Below are 21262 nucleotides of genomic sequence, written 5' to 3' on the forward strand. Positions count from 1 at the left end.
GTCACACAATTCAACGGTCTCAAGTCTCAACACTGAAAAAGGAAATACCAAAATCTTGAAGAATTAGAATGTAGAGTAGAGCTGTCAATACGAGTCGGCCCGGCCCATTCAGGCTAGCCCACACGAGCTTTGAATTTAACAAGTCAGGCCGGACTGGCCCATAACACCAAGCCCACACCATCACTCTGTGGGCTGCAGGCCTTAGGAGCCAACCCAATTTTTTTAAAAAAAAATATTTTATAATTTAATTTTATAATGTCAATAAACATAAATATTACCAGACAATATTACATAGTGTTAATACTTGTTAATCCAGTCTTCAACACCCCCAAAAAATACTCCTAATAGCGAAATTAAATAACTTTTGACATAATATCATTCGAACCAAATAAAAATACTAATAAACAATCTAAATAGTTGCATGTATTTGACTTACGGGCCGACCCATAAGCTAGCCCAACCCACATTGCTCAAGCCCCACGGGCCATGGACTTATCCGGGCCGGACTAAAAAGTCTTGTTCTTAAATGGGCTACAAAAACTCAACTCATCAAATTACAGGGCAGGTCGGGCCGGCCCAACGGACCTGGCCCATATTGACGCCTCTAATGTAGAGCAAGGACAATGGACTTATCCAGAGAAATGAGAGTACAAGAAGAATGAACTGTTACATTAGCATAGTACTATATGCATCAAATAAGCTGTTCAACTTTACAAAGATCACTTGGTTGAACTCTCTTTTTTGAATTATTTCACCAACTGGAGGGAAAAAAGGTGGTGGTGGTGGAGTGGATTCCCAAGTTAGAGTTTAGCTAGACTTTCTAATGGTCATTGAGATGATGTAGCTTGATCATGGTTGTTCTTCAAACCTCCACAGAGCAATCTTGAAGATAAATCCTCCCCCCGTCAGTAGAGACCAAAGAAATTGATGAAATTGATATGGCTGTTCTACTGTAGAATTAACTTTCCAGATATCAGGAGTTCAATTTTGCCAAGATCTGCAAATGCCTGTTAAGGTATGGTCAGCAATTTGCGCCATCCTTGGCATAGGCCTTACAGAATTTGCTGACCATCATAAGAGAATCAATCAACTTGCTAACTGAAAGTCAGACACTATCCTGTTCCATATCCGACCGAAGAAATTTCCATGGTCCGTCTCTTGCTTGTAACCTGCTATTCACAAGTACTTGTCAAAAAATCGCACTGAAAGGTAACAGAAAAGAAAAGGCATAATACATAACCAGACACTCAAACTTATCCTCAGTTGGCAAGTACTCCAACTTTGAGTATGCACATCTAGACACCTCAGCTGGTCTCCACTGTGTGATTTGAACACTTCAACTTACAAAATAATCACCTAGACAACTCAAAATTTATGTGTCACGTTAGCGTCGAGTGTCCAAGAGACACAGTCGGGACAAGTTGGAGTGTTTAAACGCAAGTTGAAACCAAGTTGAGGTGTCTAGATATGCACTCCCAAAATTGGAATACTTACTTGCAGCTTACGTATTATGCCAAAAGAAAATGCTCTAAGGTGAAAATAACGATTTAGACCATATTCCACTCAATGGCAACTTAGAAGCAAAACCTTAGTCAGCATCTAGGCCATATGAGAGTTTTTCAAGTTAATTATATCAAAGGGATTAATGATGATCATCGGAGAGACTATAACCTGCATAACTAAAGTAGATTTTCTTCACGTTGGTGCAAATGGAATATTATGACTCAACCACTCAAGGAAGAAAATCAAATAAACTGAGCAAAAGCCTTTGGTTTTTCTCTGGAAAAATATACAGAGACTTGAGGCTTTGATTCAACCTACAACTTTCAAATGAAGACTAACACAGTCAAAGTGGTAAAACAAAAGCCTTTTATAAGATGTTAAAAATATTAAGCACCAAGACTATTCCACTTAAATAACTAAACAGCCAGTGAAAATGAAAACCTAAGACAACACTTTACAATTAAATGCAACTTGGTTCAATTCATAAAATTACCTCTCTAAGGTTGGCGAAAGAGATGGACGCGGATATTTACCTCAATATTCCAGCTACAACCCGCAAGGCTACGAAGAGAAAAAGCCCCGCCCAGACTCCAGGAAGACCGAATAATGGCGCAGCCACAAGTAAGAAGATTGAGGAGACTATTCCATTCACTAACTGTTTGTCAAAGACATGAAGCTGAATCATAAGGAGGGGACATAATCTGATGGTATATTTTAAATGTTAGTCACAATGTAGGACACACTCCACAGCCACTCTCTATAGTTTTCCTCAAATTGGTGCTTGTATTGAATTCAATTAGATACACCGATTCCAGAATGTTCAAGAAGCATCTCATTGATTGGCTAAAAAACAGATAACTTGGATGTGTGTTCTAGGCCTGTACTTCACTCATTGTAGCAAAGACCCCAAGAGATGTAGCACCGTGTGGTCATTGAGACAACACTTCATTACTATGTGTAATCAGCTTTCAGGAGAACTTATCGTTTGATCCCTTAACTCTTCTCTAGACTTTTCATTCTTCTTACACGGTTTTGTTACTGAAACAAAAGCTTAACCATAAAAGCAAATATCATATAAAAATTTCTTTTTATTCAACATTCTTACCACCTGATTGAACCATATAGACTCTGCTAACTTTTTTTCCCTCTTAATTTTCCACTTTCTGGGACTACACTGGGTATGTTGTTGTTGCTGTAATTTTCTTGCACTCTCAATTTGATTCTACTCTGGCTTTGTTTCTGGTATCGCATGTCAGAATACTATTCTCTGCGGGTAAAAGCAGTGATGCGCAATAATACTTACCATAGAATATGCAGCAAATTCGAAATCTGAAACACCATAATAGAGCCCATCAAGAACGAAGGCAATAGCATTTATTGGCTGAGATCCAGCAACAAACTGTCCAATAGATCATATTAATAAGATAAGAATAAGTAGTTTATCATTCAAATATCAAGTTCATCCAGATAACAAAACTTGAGAGCTCTGTACAAGGTTAGAAATGACAGCTGTGTAATTACTTCTATACATGACCAACACTATTTCATTATATAGAAATAACCTAGCTGGTGCAAAGCAGAAATTGTAATCTAAGGTAAATATATCTCAACTTTGGGGAGCATCCACTTTTTGGGGTCAAATATCCAAGGAAGAATGCTGAGTGAATCGGGCGGGATAAGAATTTCGTACCAGAGTACCAGATCTGGCAATTTTCAGAACTTCAGAATCTGTGCTGAATAAGGTGGAGAGTGCTTCAAAACCAATGAACAAGCTAAAACCCAAGGCAACTCCTGTCAATGCACCAATCTGGCAAGATTCACATAAAGAGTAAAAGATGTAGCAAGTCAGTGTTCCTGTTATATTGCTTTCTCTTAAAAGCCGAGTGAGTAATCATAGTTGAAAGTCAATAAAGAGTACAGGGAGTAAGAATGCAAATTACCTGTAGAACTTTATAAACCACTTCGCGTGCTTGGCCATAATTACCTTGAGAAACTCCAGTGGCAAGAAGAGCCTAAAGATCAACAGAATAAGAATGCAATCAAGAAAATGAAAGACAACCATATTTTAAAAGTAAAGATTGAAAGAAATACTTCAATGGAATTATCCAAATATGACACTAACTATGATCTCGTTGTGAACTTCAGTTAAGGAAAAGCCTGTGACTTCATTGGTAACTGACAAACAAAAAGAAATAAAAATGAAAGGAAGAGATTCAAGAAATAATTGTAACATATTTACTTTCATAGAAGATTAATAATATACGTTTGTTCCTTGGATTGTAAATTTCAAAATTAAAGTAGAATTTGAAAAGGGTCAATTGCGATTAGGAAGGAAAAGACGTTAGCTAGAATTGTCGTATTTGGTCATATATGATAGTTCCATTACACGGAGGCACACCTACTCACTAATAAAATTGAACTGACAAGTATTTGATTTTCATTTGAGACGTAAAACATAGCTGTTGAGCAACCTTTCAGAAAATTATGCAATAATGCCAGAAATGACAGCAGAGAAAACAAATTGTTTTAGTCGAAGTATACTCACCTGCCCAGCAAGTGCCAAGGCATCAGTTAGCAACGATACAGCTAGCCAAACTTCAAAGCAGATCTGATGACCAGCCATAGGCACGGGGCCCTGTTGTGCTGCCAGAGCTGTGGATAGTGTAGTGGTAATTAGAAGTGCGAAAGTCCTCCCTATTAGAAGGGCACCTGGAAAAGACGAGAACAAGCTTAACCTAAGAAAGGTTTGATCTTTTGTATTTTGAATAAGCTAAAGAATTGCAATACATTCTGATAAAGTCCACAAGAGAAACTCTTAATTATCATTCGACAGGCTTCAAACATGCAAAATATTCTGCAGTCACTCAAAGACCAAATGTCAGTTTACATGTTTGGTACATGGAAGCCTTTCAATCTACATTTTTTTCTTGAAACAGACCTAAAGAACCTCTAAGAGTTGTTAGTTTCATGAAAGGTCAAGATATTGCATTTATGATATCAGTTCAAAAATGTGATTAATCATTATAGTGCGCTAAGTTTAACAAATGAGTTTATGGTAAAAAGAAAAAAAAGGTTCGTATATGATTTTCATAGAGGCATTGGAAATTTTCACTTGAATTCATGCTTTAAGTGTTATGTTCATAAACCACCCCCACCACTCACCCCTCTTTATTTGAGCATCAGCATCTAAGATAAGATAGCGGAATACATGCCAAGTAGTATAGTGACATAACCACTACAGCGGGGATAATTTTTGTGTGTTAGGTTTCCTTTTGCAACACAAGGTGCTGATCTAAATACTGGTTTACCATGCCTAAAAAGAATATGCTCAAGAAATGCAAAATTATAATGAATTTGAAGTTAACCAAAAAGTTTGTATATCATATAAGAGAGCTTTCTTTTTCTACCTTAAATTTGTTGTATAAATGTCATTCCTCCCTTACTCTATCTTCAAATGTAAATGAGATTCATATTCAAAGCTTCAAATCATTTACCATTCAAAGTATTCATTTTCGACTATGGATAGAGTTACTTTTTGAGAAGGAACTATGGATAGAGTTATATGCAGCTGCAATAGGAGATTCAGTTGGACACATTTGAATGTTGTGTCCAACAGATTATCCACACAAAATGGGAGTCCTTTTATCAAAATTCTTTTTGTTAACCACAAAAAGTATCCTGATTCGGGTATTGTCAATAGCTCCCAAGAAAGTACCAGATTTAAGATACTGAGAAAATCTTCCCACATCAATGTCTGGAGCAATAAGAAGAACTTTCCCATTTAACTTCCACAGAAGGATAGAAGCAGTCAAGTATCTGGTCAAAATGCAGATCAAACAAAAAATAAGATAAAGAGAATGGACAGGAAGTGATATCATGTACAGAGTAACTATAGTTTGGTTTACCGCCAACAACATACTCAGAAATCACACCAGCAATTGCAGCACCACTAATGCCGAAACCAAAGGAGAATATCAAAATTGGAGACAAGAATGCATTTACCAAGTTACCAGCTCCTGATAATCCAGAACTCTTCTTTGTCAGACATGGAAGTAGAAGTATCAAGCAAATATTTTACTCAAAACATTTGAGACATAACAAAAAGAGTCTATTTATCAAGACCATACCGAGTGGGTGGGTGGGTGTTTGTTGGGGGGGGAGGGGGGGGTGGAGGGGATCAAGCAAACAATGATAATTGATTAATATAAAGCCATACTCTAGGCACCTCATAAGGTAGTAGCATTCCCCACAGCAGTATTGTCAAAGGTGCGCTTTAGCCCTGAAGCGAGGCTCAAAATGTGTTGAGCGTTTTGCCTTGCTTAATGTGAGTTTCAGTTACGTCATCAAGGTTCTAATTTCTAAGGCATACTTTTCCTTGCCTATGAGCCTATTTTGAAGAGGAGCACTAAACAATTGATATTTCTGATTGTTTTTTTTTTCAATTTCTTTGTTCATAAATTTGTTATTTATGCTTATAATTACTAGTCTTGGACTAAACATATATATTTGTATTTTTTCCTCCCTTTGTGCCTTTTTTCATTAAAGTCCACACTTTGCGCTTAAACCCCCAACGGACCTTGGAGCTTTTTTGCTCTTTTTGCTTGTGATAACACTCGTATTGCTCTGATTTACTTTTTATTATTCCTTAAGCCTTTTCTGTTATGTAATCCATCTACTTGTCACCTATTCTTTATCTTGAGCCGGGGGTCTATCGGAAACAGTCTCTCAACTTCTTCAGAGGTAGCGGTATGGACTGCGTACATCTTACCCTCCCCAGACCCCACTTTGTGGGAACACACTGGGTTTGTTGTTGTTGCTTGTGATAACACTGGCCTAGAGTTGTTTCTCTATAATTAACTAAGCTGAACAAATCTCCAATAAAAGCTGGTCTTATCCCTAATTCACCAAGGTGTATGAATTTAAATGAAGTCAAACATCTAAAGTAGTGCCTGCCCACTTAAATTTTGTAACTGTACTTATATAGGAAAACCTACTGTATACTGAGGCTTAATATAGTGCATTTAGCTCAACTAAAGGGGTACATGAAAACAAACCCTTTTTATCTCAACTTCCCGATGAATTCGTGAAGTTACTATACAAACAGCAACAATAAAGCTAGAAGCAGTTATCTGCCAACAATCTATAATTATTCATGAAACAAGATTATCAAAACAGATTTCACTTGGATTTGCTTTATGTAGATCAGATATGTATTTGGGTATCTTTGATACTTGCCAACAGCATATAAAGGAGTTTTTGTGTCCTTAAATCCACGAAATGTTCCTTGAGCAGCAAGTGCTATAACAACTGGTGGAGCTCCAAAGCCCCTCATTGTAAGGAATTGCTCAGCTGGTACACGCATTGGTGAATCCTGTGACACATCAACAATCCCAAATAGACTTACACTGTTTTACCTTCAACAAACAGCAATACACAGCAGAAATATGGGGAAGCATAAATCCAGGAAGCTAAATAAGTTTGTAGCAGTTCCCCACGACGATCTCCCCCCCTCTTTGAGTAACAAGGAAGTACAAACTTCATAACCAAAGTTGTATATTTTTACCCTCATTTTAGGTAGATTATCATAATTAGGCATACCTACGGAGGTCAATGCATCAATAATATCTGATTGTCAATATGCATTCTCCAAGATATACTTCCAAACAAAAATGGCTCAATAGCTTACAACTTGGGGATTGGAAGAGAAAAAGTTAGCCCTCATGATAGAAGATAACTTGTTTTCCAAAATAAGACATACAACAGATATACCCATGGTATTCATCATGAAACCGGACCCAACAGAAAGTCCCACAGCTTCCGCAATGCCAAGGCCAAGGGCAAGTAGTAACGAAGTTGATACCGAAGGAAGTAATATCTTGCTTTGTGAATCAGGTGAGCTATCTAGTTTAAGAACAAAAATATAACTCATATCAGCAACAAAAAATGTTTGACAAATTAACAAGAGATGCTTCGACAAACTCACCGTCACCTTTAGTAATTAATGCCTGCTCTTCAGCAACGAAAGAAGTTGTGACGTTGAGCAAAGGAACATTGAACAATTTCGAGATGAGGTTGAAAACTGATACTGAAATACCTACTGCTGCTAATTCAACTGAACCTACAAAACACATGTATAGATAAGACAGACAGACATGGACCAGTCAGTAAGTTGCACTTTATCATTTCGAAATTTTATTCCCCTCCTCCTTTATTTCAGTGATCTCAGAATCTACCTAACAAAGTGGGAGCCACTATAAGTAAACTATAGCATCAACCCATTTGTGCACGATTTAACTTGCTTAACACTTACTGTTATTTTTTGGTTTAGTAAAATCTGTATTCAATGAACTTCAATAATATGTTCAAACTAAAGTATGAACAACCAAATGAAATTCTAACTCTATATTCACAAATATGAACTTCAACAATAAGTTCAAATCAACTTATAAAAAACAAAAATGAAGTTCAAACCAACTATAAACAACAAATGAAGTTCAAACTTTTTTTGGAAGCTAGTAAACCAAACTTTTAGAAGGAGATGAAGATTAAAAGATTCAAGTCCACTGAATTCACAGTGTGTCCTTAAGGAAATTATTCCCTTCAAGTACTCGAGGTTATAGAATATATCCTTCCAGGATAAAATGAATCACTTCAGCAGTATAGCGGTACCTCAAATTCTGCCGAACAACGAACTCACTCAACATTAGCAAATCACAGTTGAGTTTTGTGAAAAAGAGGAGTATTTTTCTTCAAAATTTTGTTATAATATCTGAGGAAAAATCAGACATTTATAGTCAAAAGGTAGCTCTTCAGAAAAGAAGCAATGGTTCTAAAATATTGCACTATTTTGGCCGTTAGGCCCACATTCGGACCCATGTGTGTCCACACATGGCGAGATGCGGCCGCATGTCAGACATTGCACAAAAGTGCGTACATGCAGAGTGACATAAGCTGGCATGTGTGTCCGCACATTGCCAGATGCAGCAACATCGCCCTTTTTCACTTACAAACAATGAACTAAAGGATCGCGTTCCTTTTCACTTACAAACAATGAACTGAAGTACCGCGTCCCTTCTATGTGTGTTAGCACATGCTCATGGAGAAAATTTTCATTAAACAATTAAGTTTCAATTGAATTTTGTCCAAAGCCGAAGCCAAGCAACGACGGTGCGAGACTTGTCTTCTTCTTGCCTCACTATCCCCATGAAAGGTATGTTTCGATACTTAAGCACAAGGATGTTCCTTTGGTGGGAGAAACACTCCTTTTATAAAGTAAACGCACATTTCATTTTTTCTTTCATTTTCTTCCCTCCATTTTTCATTCACATTTACATAGAACCCAACACTTACTCCCGCTGTTCCAAAATACTTGTCACATTGCGCATCTCTAAGTCAAATTACACGAACTTTTACCAACATCTGAAACATATTTTCTCACCACATTGATACAAGAAAAATAGAAGGTTATAGTACTTTTGTTTAGTTTTCTACTATCCAGATTTTAATTTTAAAATATTGAATTAAGCTAATCCAATTCAACTCCAAAAATTTGTCAAATTAACTCACAAGAAGTGAAATATGACAAGGATTTTGGGAGGGGGGAGTACTAAATTGTAAAACAATGGGTAAAACACATTTTTAGCTTCCATGGGCAAGTATTTTGAGACGAGGGAGTACTAGATTGTAAAATAATGGGTAAAACACATTTTTGTCTACCATCTTAATCCCAATAACTACTACTTTTGAATGACAAGGGGGACAAAGGTTTCGTGTTGGGGGACTTGGAGAAATTCGAGGAGTGTCGCGACTATGGTTATTGTAGGCGTATCAAGGTGGAGGAGGTCAAGGGGGCTATTCGCAGGATGCGTCGGGGTAGAGCAATGGGGCCAGACGAGATTCCAATGGATTTTTGGAAGAGCACTGGCGGGGCAGGTTTAGAGTGGTTGACAAGGTTTTTTAACATCATTTTTAGGGCGGCAAAGATGCCTGAAGCGTGGAGGTGGAGTACAATGATTTCTTTGTATAAGAACAAGGGAGACATCCAGAATTGCAACAACTATAGAGGTATTAAGTTGTTGAGTCATACTATAAAGGTTTGAGAAAGGGTGGTAGAGTTGAGGATAAGAAGGAGCGTGATTATCTCTGAGAATCAGTTCGGTTTCATGCCAGGTCGCTCTACTACTAAGGCCATTCACCTCGAGAGGAGACTAGTAGAGCAGTTTTGGGAGAGGAAGAAGGACTTGCACATAGTGTTTATTGATCTTGAGAACGCATATGACAGAGTTCCCAGAGAGATTTTGTGGAGGTGCTTGGAGGCTAGAGGGGTGCCCGTGGCGTACACTAGGTCGATTCAGGACATGTATGATGGCGCGAAGACTCGGGTGAGAACGGTAAAGGGAGATTCAGAGCACTTTTCGATTTTGATAGGGTTGCATCAGGGATCGACTCTTAGCCCTTTTTTATTTGCGTTGGTGATGGATGTTTTGACGCGACATATTCAAGGGGAGGTGCCTTGGTGTATGTTATTTGCGGATGATGTGGTACTGATTGACGAAACTTGGGAAGGAGTTAACGATAAGTTGGAGATTTGGAGACAGATCCTTGAGTCTAAAAGATTTCGGTTAAGTAGGACCAAGACGGAGTATTTGGAGTGTAAGTTTAGTAAGGTGTTGCAGGAGACTGTTTAGTAAGGTGTTGCAGGAGACTGACGTGGTTGTGAAGCTGGAATCCCAGGCCATTCAGAAGAGGAAGAGCTTCAAGTATCTAGAGTCTATGATTCAGGGCAATGGGGAGATTGACAAGGATAACACGCATCGTATTGGGGCGGGGTGGTTGAAATGGAGGCTCACTTCGAGAGTTTTATGTGATAAGAAGGTGCTCCCGAAGCTTAAAGGAAAGTTCTACAGAGTGGCAGTCCGATCGGCTATGTTGTATGGAGCCGAGTGTTGGCCAGTTAAGAACTCTCACATCCAAAAGTTGAAGGTGGTAGAGATGACGATGTTGTGATGGATGTGTGGTCATACCAGGAAAGATAGGATAAGGAATAAGAGTATTCGGGAGAAAGTGGGAGTGGCCTCGGTGGAGGACAAGATGCGAGAAGTTAGGTTACGTTGGTTCGGGCATGTGATGAGGAGGGGATTTGATGCTCCGGTGCGAAAGTGTGAGACACTAGCTATGGATGGTTTTAGGCGGGGTAGAGGTAGGCCGAAGAAATATTGGAAGGAGGTGATTAGGTATGATATGGAGCAGTTACAGCTTACGGAAGACATGACCCTTGATAGAAAGGTGTGGAGAATGCGGATTAGTGTAGAGGGTTAGAGGGTGAGAGTGCGTCGGTTACAATAGGGGAGCGTTCTTTATTTGTGTCTGAAGTTTCTTATTTGTGTTGTTGAGCGTTGTCTATGGTTTCGGATAGATAGTAATTAGTTTTATCTTGTGGCTGTAGTATTATCTTATGGCTAGTGGTGTTAGTTTATTTTCCAGATTGTACTAGTTTATATGCATTTCTATTTTGTATTTGTTATACTGCTATCGGTCCTAAGCCGGGGGTTTATTGGAAACAGCCTCTCTACTTCATATGAGGTAATGGTACGGTCTGCGTACACTTTACCCTCCCCAGACCCCACTATGTGGGAATACACTGGGTATGTTGTTTTTGTTGTCTGGTTTTGACCTAACACGGAGTTTAAGAAAGTAAAGAAAGACTTTTGAATTTTATAGTCTTAAATTAGAGATACGTAGAAGGTACCAAAATGCTGCTCTTTAATCTTGTGTTCTTAAACATGATACGTGGAAAGTTGGAATTAAAAGGAAAACTAAAACAACAAATTGAAATGGAAGGAGTATATTACAAATTTACAATAAACCATATAACAAAATTATACCTAAATGTCCAACAAATGCAGTATCAACAAGTGAAGTAATGGGGTCAGAAGCAAGAGCTAGCGCCGCAGGCAACGCAATGGACACAATATCCCATCCAATTCCATCAAATTTCAGCACTTCCCTGCAATAACCCAACCCAACACACAAATCAGCAAAAAAAATAAACACAAAAAATTACTACTCCCTTCGGCCATCTTTACTCGTCCAGTATTGACTTGGCACACTCTTAAGAAACAACAAACAAAATGACTATTTTACTATATCACCCTTTGAATATCATAAACTCAATGCTTTGAGAAATGCATAAAAAAATGGCTATAGTCAATAATAAGCAAAAATAGGAAGAACTAAGTGATGAATTATCTCTCAAGTAATTTTCTAAACTGAAAATTTACTTTTAGCACAGTGGACAAGTAAAAGTAGACGGATACAATAATAATAATAATAATAATAATAATAATAATAACAAAACCAAGTGTGGTCGAAGATAATACAGCAAGGAAGTGACTGAATCCAACAGTGATGAGGAGAAGGAGGAGGAGGGAGGATCCGGGTCGGGTCCCGGGTCAGGATCCGGATTCTTGACCCGACTTTCATTTGAATTATGAATGGAATTTTTGGATATAGTTGTAGGATTTTTGTCCCTAGATGATTTGACGAGTACAGTACGGAGTCGAGTTGAGGAACTAGTACTATTATCTCTTAGTTGAAGATTAGTAGAGCAACAGAAATAACTGTAATTCTGATTTTTCTGGGGAAAAGAGTGAGTAAATAAGGGATGGTGAAGACTAGAAGCCATGGTTGTTCAACTGTAGATAAAGAAAAAAATTAGTATACAAACAAGTTTAATAGGAGTTTAGCTTTTCCTTTTTGGATTCGTGGGACGCGGAGGGGAATTATCAGTTCTGCGGGTTTGGGGGGGGGGGGGGGGTCGTTTTGGGGTTGTCAGCTGAATTAACGGCTGAAATGGGAATTGTGTAATAAAATATCTTTTCCACAATAAACTTTTTTTTTTTTTTTTTGGTAATATCCCATTATATACTCTATTCTTTTACTTGTCACTTTTTACGTGTCACACCCACTAATTAAAACAATAATGGGTATAAAATTTATCTTTTTTTAATTTGTCAAAATAATAATTAAAAATAAAAATCAAATTACTAGTAAAATAATGACATATAGTAAGTTTGAAGGGAGGGACTACTATTCTTTCAGAAAAAAAAGTTATTTTGAATTGATATGAAGTTTAAAAAATGAAAATAAATTTAAATTTTATGATATTAAATTAAAATTATATTAAATATATTAAAATGCTTATTCTTAAATTTATGTAGAAAACTAAAATTAAAATGATAGAAAAAAATCCAACTTTTAAAGGGAAGGAGCATTTTGTTACTACTACTAAGTACTAACACTGGGTTCGGTAAGTACACTGTACCGACAGACGAGGGTGCCAATTTTGTGGCTCATAGCCAGCCACATTCAGTCATACATCATCGTTTGTTCCTATATTATTTGATTTGTTATTGATTGATAATTATTGTTCTAAATTATTTTTAAAATGAGAGAATTTTTTTAGTTAAATTATTTTCAATAATAAGAATGTGTCGTTCTCAAAAATAAACATAAAAAAAGTGTTACACAAATGAAATATATATATATATATTACGCCACATAACTCGTTATATTCTGAAAATAATGGTTGCTAGAAATTGACTTAAGTAAAAACGTCAATTAAAACTCAACCGATAGAAAAGTATTCAACTTAACTTTGAGCTAGGAAATTTTTATCACTTATATTTATGGCGCCATTTGGTACGAGGATAAGGTAAAACATCTCGAGATTAAGTTTGAGATTATATTTATATTGTATTTAGTTGACGGTATAAATTTATTCATTGAACTTAAAATTATTTTATTTCGTATTTAAAAATTATAATCCTAAGATATAATTTTGAGATAATTTAGTCCAAAACGATCCATGAAGTGATTAAGGAATCTAGCACGAAAATGAGACTTGGCCCCTTGGGCACTTGTATTAGAGCAGTTATTCCATAGAAGGGACCTCTTGGATGCACTAGTCTACCACACGCAGTGGCGGATCCAGGATTTAACTTCACGTCCACACGCTAGTAATGAAATGAAAGCTAACCCATTCTCAGTGGTTTTCATGCCACCACAATGGCATAACATCGCAAGAATGATCAAAACTTGTTCCTGACCAGCTTATAAGTAGCATCCCCTTGTTGGTCAACATTATGGGGTGTCAACAGCAAGTCTTTTTTTATTGCTCCCTCTAGCGTTCGTTAAAAGTCTTACAAGGAGGATCTAATTATTCTGGGAAGTCGAAATATTCAACACCACAAGGAAGATGATAGAAAGGGAAAAAGAAAAAGGTCAAATTCAGTATTTCCAATAATTATTACCCTCTTCATTCACCTTTACTTATCACTAATTTTCTAATAGTATTTCTACTTTTACTTATTATTTTTGACATATCAAGAAAAAACTTCTTTTTTCCTATTTTAACCTTCTCTTCATCTTACCGGGAGGAAGTCGAAGACAGAGTTGCAGTTTTAGATGAAAGATTGATGTTTCTATTCAATTACAAGGCCCTACACCTTATGGCTTGAGGAGATTATTATAGTTGAGCTGTAAACATCCTGAGATTTCACTGCTAGAAAGTTTTAAGCAAACATCTCATTTTTCGTTCCTGGCCTAGTTGAAGGAGGGTAAATTAGGCATTGATTCGAACTTCAAGCATTAATTGACTTTTTTCTAAATTAATTTCAACACCCAATGTAAACATCATTTAATAGGGATACTATAGTAAAATAACTATGTTATTAATTATTTTTCTTAATGAATGTGTCAAGTCAAAATGTTACAAGTAAAATCAAACGGAGGGAGTATTGTTGAGAAGGGGAGATAAAAAGGGAATAAGGAGGCAAGTTCACCATCTTCTACATGTCTTGTTCATCTGACATAGCATAAATCGCTCAATTTTCACTCGAAGATAATAAAGCTTTTGAAAAAATGCAATTCATTAAGGGGTCGTTTGGTAGAGTGTATAAGAATAATGCAAAATATAATGTGTTAGTAATGTTTGTATTAGTTATGCTTGTGTTAGGTATGTTTGCATTAGTTATGCTTGTATTTTTCTTATGCAGTATTTGGTTTGATGTATTAAAAATAACATGAATTAAATAATTTCTAAAAAAAAAATTACAAAAATATCCTCCAGTTATATGTTGGAAAGGATGCGGAAAAATTTTTGAGGGATAATAGTGTCTTTAACTATATTAATGCATGCCTTGAATCTATTGCATTGCTAATACCATGAATTTTGAGGTATTAGTAATACACACCTCAATACACAATAGAGTGTATAATTAATGCAAGCATTAGTTACACATAAGGTGAAAAAGTATACCAAACAAGGTATTAGTAATACACATTAAACTAATGCATGCATTAACTTTTCAATACACTATACCAAACGACCCCTAAGTGAGTGTTGAAGAGATCAAGTGACAAGCAAGGGATAGTTCAGTCTTAGTAACTAGTGGTTAATAATGCACATGATCAGTTAGGTAGTTACATGAGAGAGTTAGGCAAAAATCAAGTTAGTTAACAATGTTTTCAACTGTATAAACAACCATTGTATGTACATTGAAGGATGACATAAGATTCTCTACTTGATTCTCTAGTTTCAATCTCTTCCCTAGTTATTCTCGTTCTTCTTTTTTCTTCATATTTCTTTCTTGTTAATTATACTTTACAACATGGTATCAGAGACATACAACTACATATCTTAGCTGTGATTCTGTTTCTTTCAAGTTTGCGCACAAACATCTTCATTATTTCTGCTACTTGGTGTTACAAAGAGTTCTTGTAGTTGCAAGATTCTGAGTTCTTTAGAGTTCTTGTTAATTTTACAATATCAACAATGGTGGCTCCAGGAGATCCACCTGTGAATAATCACAACACTAGCGCAAGCAGTAGCTAAATTCCTGCCATGGATTATACCTATCCATTATTTCTGCAACCTTCAGATGTTAGCGACTCTCAGATTATTTTTTTTCAGTTAACAGGAGTCGAGAATTATGCATTATGGTTTTGATCTATGAGGGTTGGTTTGCTTGGAAAAAACAAACTGAGAATAGTGGATGGTACTTGTCCAAAAAATTGATTTCCTGAACTGAAAAATCACTAGGAAAGAGTGAATGCAGTGGTTATATCTTGGTTGATGAACTCTGTGTCAAAAAGTTTGTTGGAGGGCATCATGTATGCCTCAAGTGCCTAAGCAGTACGGGAAGAATATACATGAAAGGTTTCATAAGATCGATGGTGCCAGAACCTTCAATATCCATCAAGAAATAGTAACTCTGAGTCAAGGAACTTCTTCCGTAACTGTGTGCTACTCCAAATTGAAAGATCTTTGGGAAGAATGTGAAGCCTTAGTGCCAGCACCTGCATGTAACTGTGATAAGTCTAGAGAATATATTCAGCATTTGCAGAAGTTGAAGTTTTTCCAATTTCTTATAGGATTAAATGAATCATACATTCAAGCAAAGAGTCAAATTTTACTAATGAATCCAATGCCAACTGTGAATTAGGCATATCTAATGATCATAAGTGATGAGAGTCAAAATTCTGTAAGTTCCAACTCAGGAATTTTGGGTGCTAATCCAGCTATTGGAAATGGATCCTTTGATGTAGTGATGTACTCAAGAATAGGTGAAAATCAATAGTTTAGAAAGAATTAACAATTTTATGACTACTGTAAAATGAAGGGACACACTAGAGATATCTGTTGCAAACTTGTAGGTTACCAATCTCTAGAGACTTCAAGAATAAGAAGAAATTTAATGGGACTAGAGCTACTAACAGAGCTTATAATGTCCAAGCTGAAGGGACTGACATTGATTCTAGGAAAGGTCCAAGACATATTAGTGGTGGTCAAGGTATAGGTATTTCCACAAGTGCAGGCTCTAATACATCTTCTCTTTTGAACCAAGACCAATTAAATCAACTAGAGAGTTCTCTAAGGATTAATATCAGTAACTCATGAAATTCCTGAGCAAGTATGGAGAAACTACTCACTCAGCTAATACTGCAGATATCTGTACTACATTCACATCTTGCAACACCATCAAGAAGTGGATTGTGGACACTGGAGCCACAAACCACATGGTGTCAGATCTGAGTATGCTAGATGCAGACTCAGTAGTGTAGTCTGAGAATCCAAAAGGAGTGTTTCTACCTAATAGGGAGGTCTCTTTAGTAACGCATATAAGAGCTAGTATACTAGCCAAAGGCCACACTATCACGAATATTTTCCACTTACCACAGTTCTAATTCAATCTATTATCAATTGCTAAGTTAACCAAAGAACTATATTATCAACTTTTTTTTTCCTGGCTTTTTTGTATTTTAGAAACTCTATAGTGGGAAGGTGAAGATGATTGGTAGATTAGAGGAAGGACTTTACATATTAACAAACAACTCTGCTATTGATGGCCCTAATATGTATTCTAATTCTTTAGCTGCTAAACTTTCTGATTCTGCTCTTAGTACTGGACTTATGAAGAAATAGATATATTGCATAAAAGATTTGGACATGTATCTTCTACTGTACTTAAGAAAATTTTAGTTGCAAAACCTCTTGTTATTACTGAAGTTTTAAATAAATTCCAAATTTTTCCATATGCTAAACAAACCAGACTTTTCTTCCCTGCTAATACTATAAAAAGCTTTAATACTTTTAATCTTGTACATATGGAATTGTGGGGTCCTTACTAAGATGCTACATATGATGGTAACAAGTTTTTCTTAATAGTTGTAGATGATTATTCAAGAATGGCATGTGTGTTTTTGCTAAAAGTAAAAGCTGTTGTATGTGTAGTCATCAAACAGTTCATTACTTATACAGAAACTCAATCCAGTAAAAGAATAAAAGTAGTAAGAACTGATAATGAGAGTGAGTTTGTGAATTCTGGTTGTGCCACTTTATTCAACTCATTAAGAATTATTCATCAAAGAACATGTGTCTATACTCTACAGCAAAATAGAGTTGCAGAAAGAAAACATAAACACGCATTAGAAATCACAAGGGCTATCAGGTTTTAAGCCTTCATACCTATAAGATTTTGGGGTTGTTGTGTTCAAGTCGCTACATATATCATCAATAGATTGCATAGCTCTGTGATTAATAATCAAACACCCTATGAAAGACTATTTGGTAAGAAGCCTTCTATAAGTTATCTTAAGGTCATAGATCATTTATGCTTTGCCAAAATAGTGCAAGAAACTGATAAACTAAAGTCCAAGACTAGGTATGTTGTACTAATGGGATATTCTGATGTCCAAAAAGGTTATATCCTATATGATATTACTAATCATAATTTTTTTGTCAACAGAGATGTGACATTCAAAGAAGATGTTTTTCCTCAAGATAAGAACACAGGATCCTGCAGCTCCAATATTTTAGCCAGTAGACTGTAGCATACATTATTTCACTGATCATGATGGTATAGGACCTACTATGATTACACATGAAGCACATCATTCAACTTCACAGGCTGATCTAGATCAACATGAGGAGAATGCAGAATTATAACACATGCAACATGAGTAGATTGAGGTGATACTTGATTAGCAGTCAGGACATGAAGCAAATGTAAATCCACATTCGATAAATGATCGGGAACAAAGAAAGTCCTGTAGAGATAAGAGACCTCCATTATGGATGAAGGATTTTGTATCATTAAGCATCCAAGCTTATGCTTTGGCTAACTACATGTCTTATGACAGTCTTTCACCATCATACCAAGCTTATTTATCAAACATGTCTAATGTCATTGAGCCAAGAAACTTTACTGAAGTATTTGTTGATCCTAGATGGATGGAGGGTCTGCAGCTTGAAATTACTGCTTTTGAGAACAACAACACATGGACACTGGTTCCACTTCCTGGGGGTAAAAGACTAATAGGGTGGAAATGGATCTACAATGTGAAGTATAACGCCACAGGTGAGGTTGAAAGGTTAAAATCTAGACTTGTAGCTAAAGGATACAATCAACTTTAGGGAATAGACTACCAAGAAACTTTTTCTCCTGTTGTTAAGATGAAAACTATAAGGACAATGCTCACTATTGCTGCTCAACATCAATGGGAGAAACATCAAATGAATGTATTCAATGTCTTCCTTCAAGGTGACCTCAATGATGAAATCTATATGGAATTGCCTCAGGGATTTCACAGTCAGGGGGAGAAAAGAGTATGCAGACTCATTAAATCCCTCTATGGTCTCAAACAGGCAGCAAGACAATGGAATACTAAACTTTCTGAATCCCTACTAAAGTTTCAACTCAAACAAAGTGAGTTGGATCACTCTTTGTTTATCAAGAAAATAAAAGTTAGAAATGTAGTGGTACTCATCTATGTGGATGACATGTCGATACCTGGAGACAGTATCAAAGTGATAAAACAAACAAAGGCAGATTTGAAACAAACTTTTAAAATGAAGAATTTGGGAGATTTAAAGTCTTTTCTAGGGATAGAGTTTGCAAGGTCTAAACTTGGTATATTGATGCACCAGAGGAAATACTCTTTAAAGCTCATTGCAGAAGCAGGACTGAACCCAAACAGATGTACCCGCTGGAGGATCTAAACCAGCAATCACACCAGTTGATACAAATATCAAGCTTACATCAGTTCAATATGAAGATCACATTAGGAACACAGAAGCTATAGACACTCATGATCCTTTAGCTGATCAAGGTGTATATCAGAGGTTAATAGGGAAGTTGCTATACCTTACTATGACTACACCTGATATAGCTTATGGAGTACAAACATTAAGTCAGTTTCTACAACAGCCTAAATAATCTCATATGGATGCAGCCTTGAGAATTATGGGATATGTTAAAAATCAACCAGCGCAAGGCGTGTTACTATCTACTGCCACAATACTAAGGTTTAAGCCTACTGTGATGCTGATTGGGCTGCATACCCACTCACAAGAAAATTTGTATTAGGCTATCTTGTGAAACTAGGAGACTCATTGATTTTATGGAAATCAAAGAAACAACCTATAGTTTTTAGGAGTTCTGCAGAATCTGAATATAGAAGCATGTCCATCACTATTACAAAGTTAGTTTGGTTACTAGGCTTGATGAAAGAGCTGGGAATGGAGGTCAAACAACCTGTTCAGATATTCACAAACAGTAAAGCTACCATATAGATTGCAGCCAATCCAGTATACCATGAAAGAACCAAACATATATAAGTTGATTGCCACTTCATTAGAGAGAAAATTACTCACGGAGTAGTAACAATTGAGTACATACCTACAAGAGATCAACCAGCTGATCTACTAACTAAAGGATTGCCTAAAGTGCAACATCACTATCTGTGCTCTAAACTTAGACTCCATAACATCTTCATTACACCTAGCTTGAGGGGAAGTGTTGAAGAGATCAAGTGACAAGCAAGGGATAGTTCGGTCTTAGTCACTAGTGGTTGATAATGCACATGATCAGTTAAGTAGTTACAAGAATTAGTTAGGCAAAAATCAAGTTAGTTAACAATTTTTTCAACTATATAAACAACCACTGTATGTACATTGAAGGATGAAATAAGATTCTCTACTTGATTTTCTAGTTTCAATCTCTTCTCTAGTCATTCTTCTTCTTCTTCTTTCTTCATCTTCATATTTATTTCTTGTTAATCATACTTTACAATAGTGAGACGTATTGAATTTCAAATACTCTATTGATCATTCATCAATTTTTAAATTTTCAGATATACCCTCATACTTATACAGTTATACATTATGCAAATCGAATCATTTTTTTTTCTACTAAGAATGTGGTTTACATATGAATCCAGGGCCAAAATGGCTCTTTTTTTTTAATCAAAAATACCAAAGAGGACAATTAAATTTGAAAAAAAATAAAACGAACAAATCGTTGGAGGGACAACGACATGTAAATCGTTGGTTGCACACCGGAACATCCACGACTTGCAAAGAAGCATTGTACGGGCTGCTGCATGTCATCTGTGCAGTGTTGACTAAAGGAACATATTTGTATTCAAACACCGATAAAGAAAAAGTACTTGTACTTTGCATAAAACTTTATCAAATAGTTTTGCAAAAATCAAAAGTACTTTTCTCAAACTCGAAAATTTGTTGGTGGTTTGAACTCCTCCATTCCAAAATAATTGAATTGTTGGTGTATATTTTAGTGTTCAAAATAATTGAATTGTTCATTGTTCAATATAGATGTTAAAATATTTTTTCAATTTTACCCTTCATTAATTAAATTTCCAAGGATGAGTTCCAATGATCATTACTAATGTTTTGGAGTTTGGAAAGGGCAAAAATAAAAAAACACGATCAATTTATGTCTTTATCTTTTTTTCTTAAGATGTGTGTCATATTCTTAAGTCACGGTCTTGTACGTTTTATTGATTATAAATTACTTAATTTTTTTAATGTACAAACGATTCGATCCGTAATATAAATAAAATTATATTTGGACACATTAGAGTAAGAAAAATACTTGAATTATGTTTCTAACATAGTTATGCATGCAATGCAGAAGTTAGTAAAATCTTCTTCCTTTTGTTTGATTTTCTTTAGTATTGATTTTTCATATTAAGAGCATTGCATACAGTTCATTAATATTAGAGATAAAAGATCTCGATTAACTTCATTTTTATACGGTATTTATTGAAAAAGAAAATAAATTGTGATGGTAAAAATTATATTGAGGTTATACTTTGCAAAAGAATTGAAATCCATAATGCAAAATGAAATATATATATATATATATATATATATATATATATATATATATATATATAT

The 21262-nt window shown here is 35.8% G+C and overlaps 1 protein-coding gene across 2 annotated transcripts; it reads right to left on the bottom strand.

The window, feature by feature from the left end:
• Positions 1-648: 648 nt before the first annotated feature.
• On the bottom strand, positions 649-12384 carry LOC107843421 (protein DETOXIFICATION 44, chloroplastic). 2 transcript variants are annotated; one of them, XM_016687715.2, is made up of 13 exons: positions 11883-12384; positions 11388-11509; positions 7493-7621; positions 7262-7404; positions 6739-6874; positions 5423-5519; positions 5219-5319; positions 4049-4212; positions 3444-3515; positions 3194-3310; positions 2807-2902; positions 2037-2158; positions 649-1169 (listed from the first exon to the last, which is right to left on the bottom strand). In XM_016687715.2, the coding sequence occupies exons 1-13, from the start codon at positions 12185-12187 to the stop codon at positions 1106-1108; spliced, it is 1668 nt and encodes a 555-aa protein (XP_016543201.1). In that variant the 5' UTR covers positions 12188-12384; the 3' UTR covers positions 649-1105. The 2 variants fall into 2 exon arrangements, with proteins under 2 accessions (XP_016543201.1, XP_016543200.1); XM_016687714.2 differs by having other exon boundaries at positions 7487-7621.
• Positions 12385-21262: the final 8878 nt, after the last annotated feature.

This window comes from Capsicum annuum, unplaced genomic scaffold (assembly GCF_002878395.1).
Source record: "Capsicum annuum cultivar UCD-10X-F1 unplaced genomic scaffold, UCD10Xv1.1 ctg82864, whole genome shotgun sequence".
In the NCBI taxonomy this organism is placed as follows: domain Eukaryota; kingdom Viridiplantae; phylum Streptophyta; class Magnoliopsida; order Solanales; family Solanaceae; genus Capsicum; species Capsicum annuum.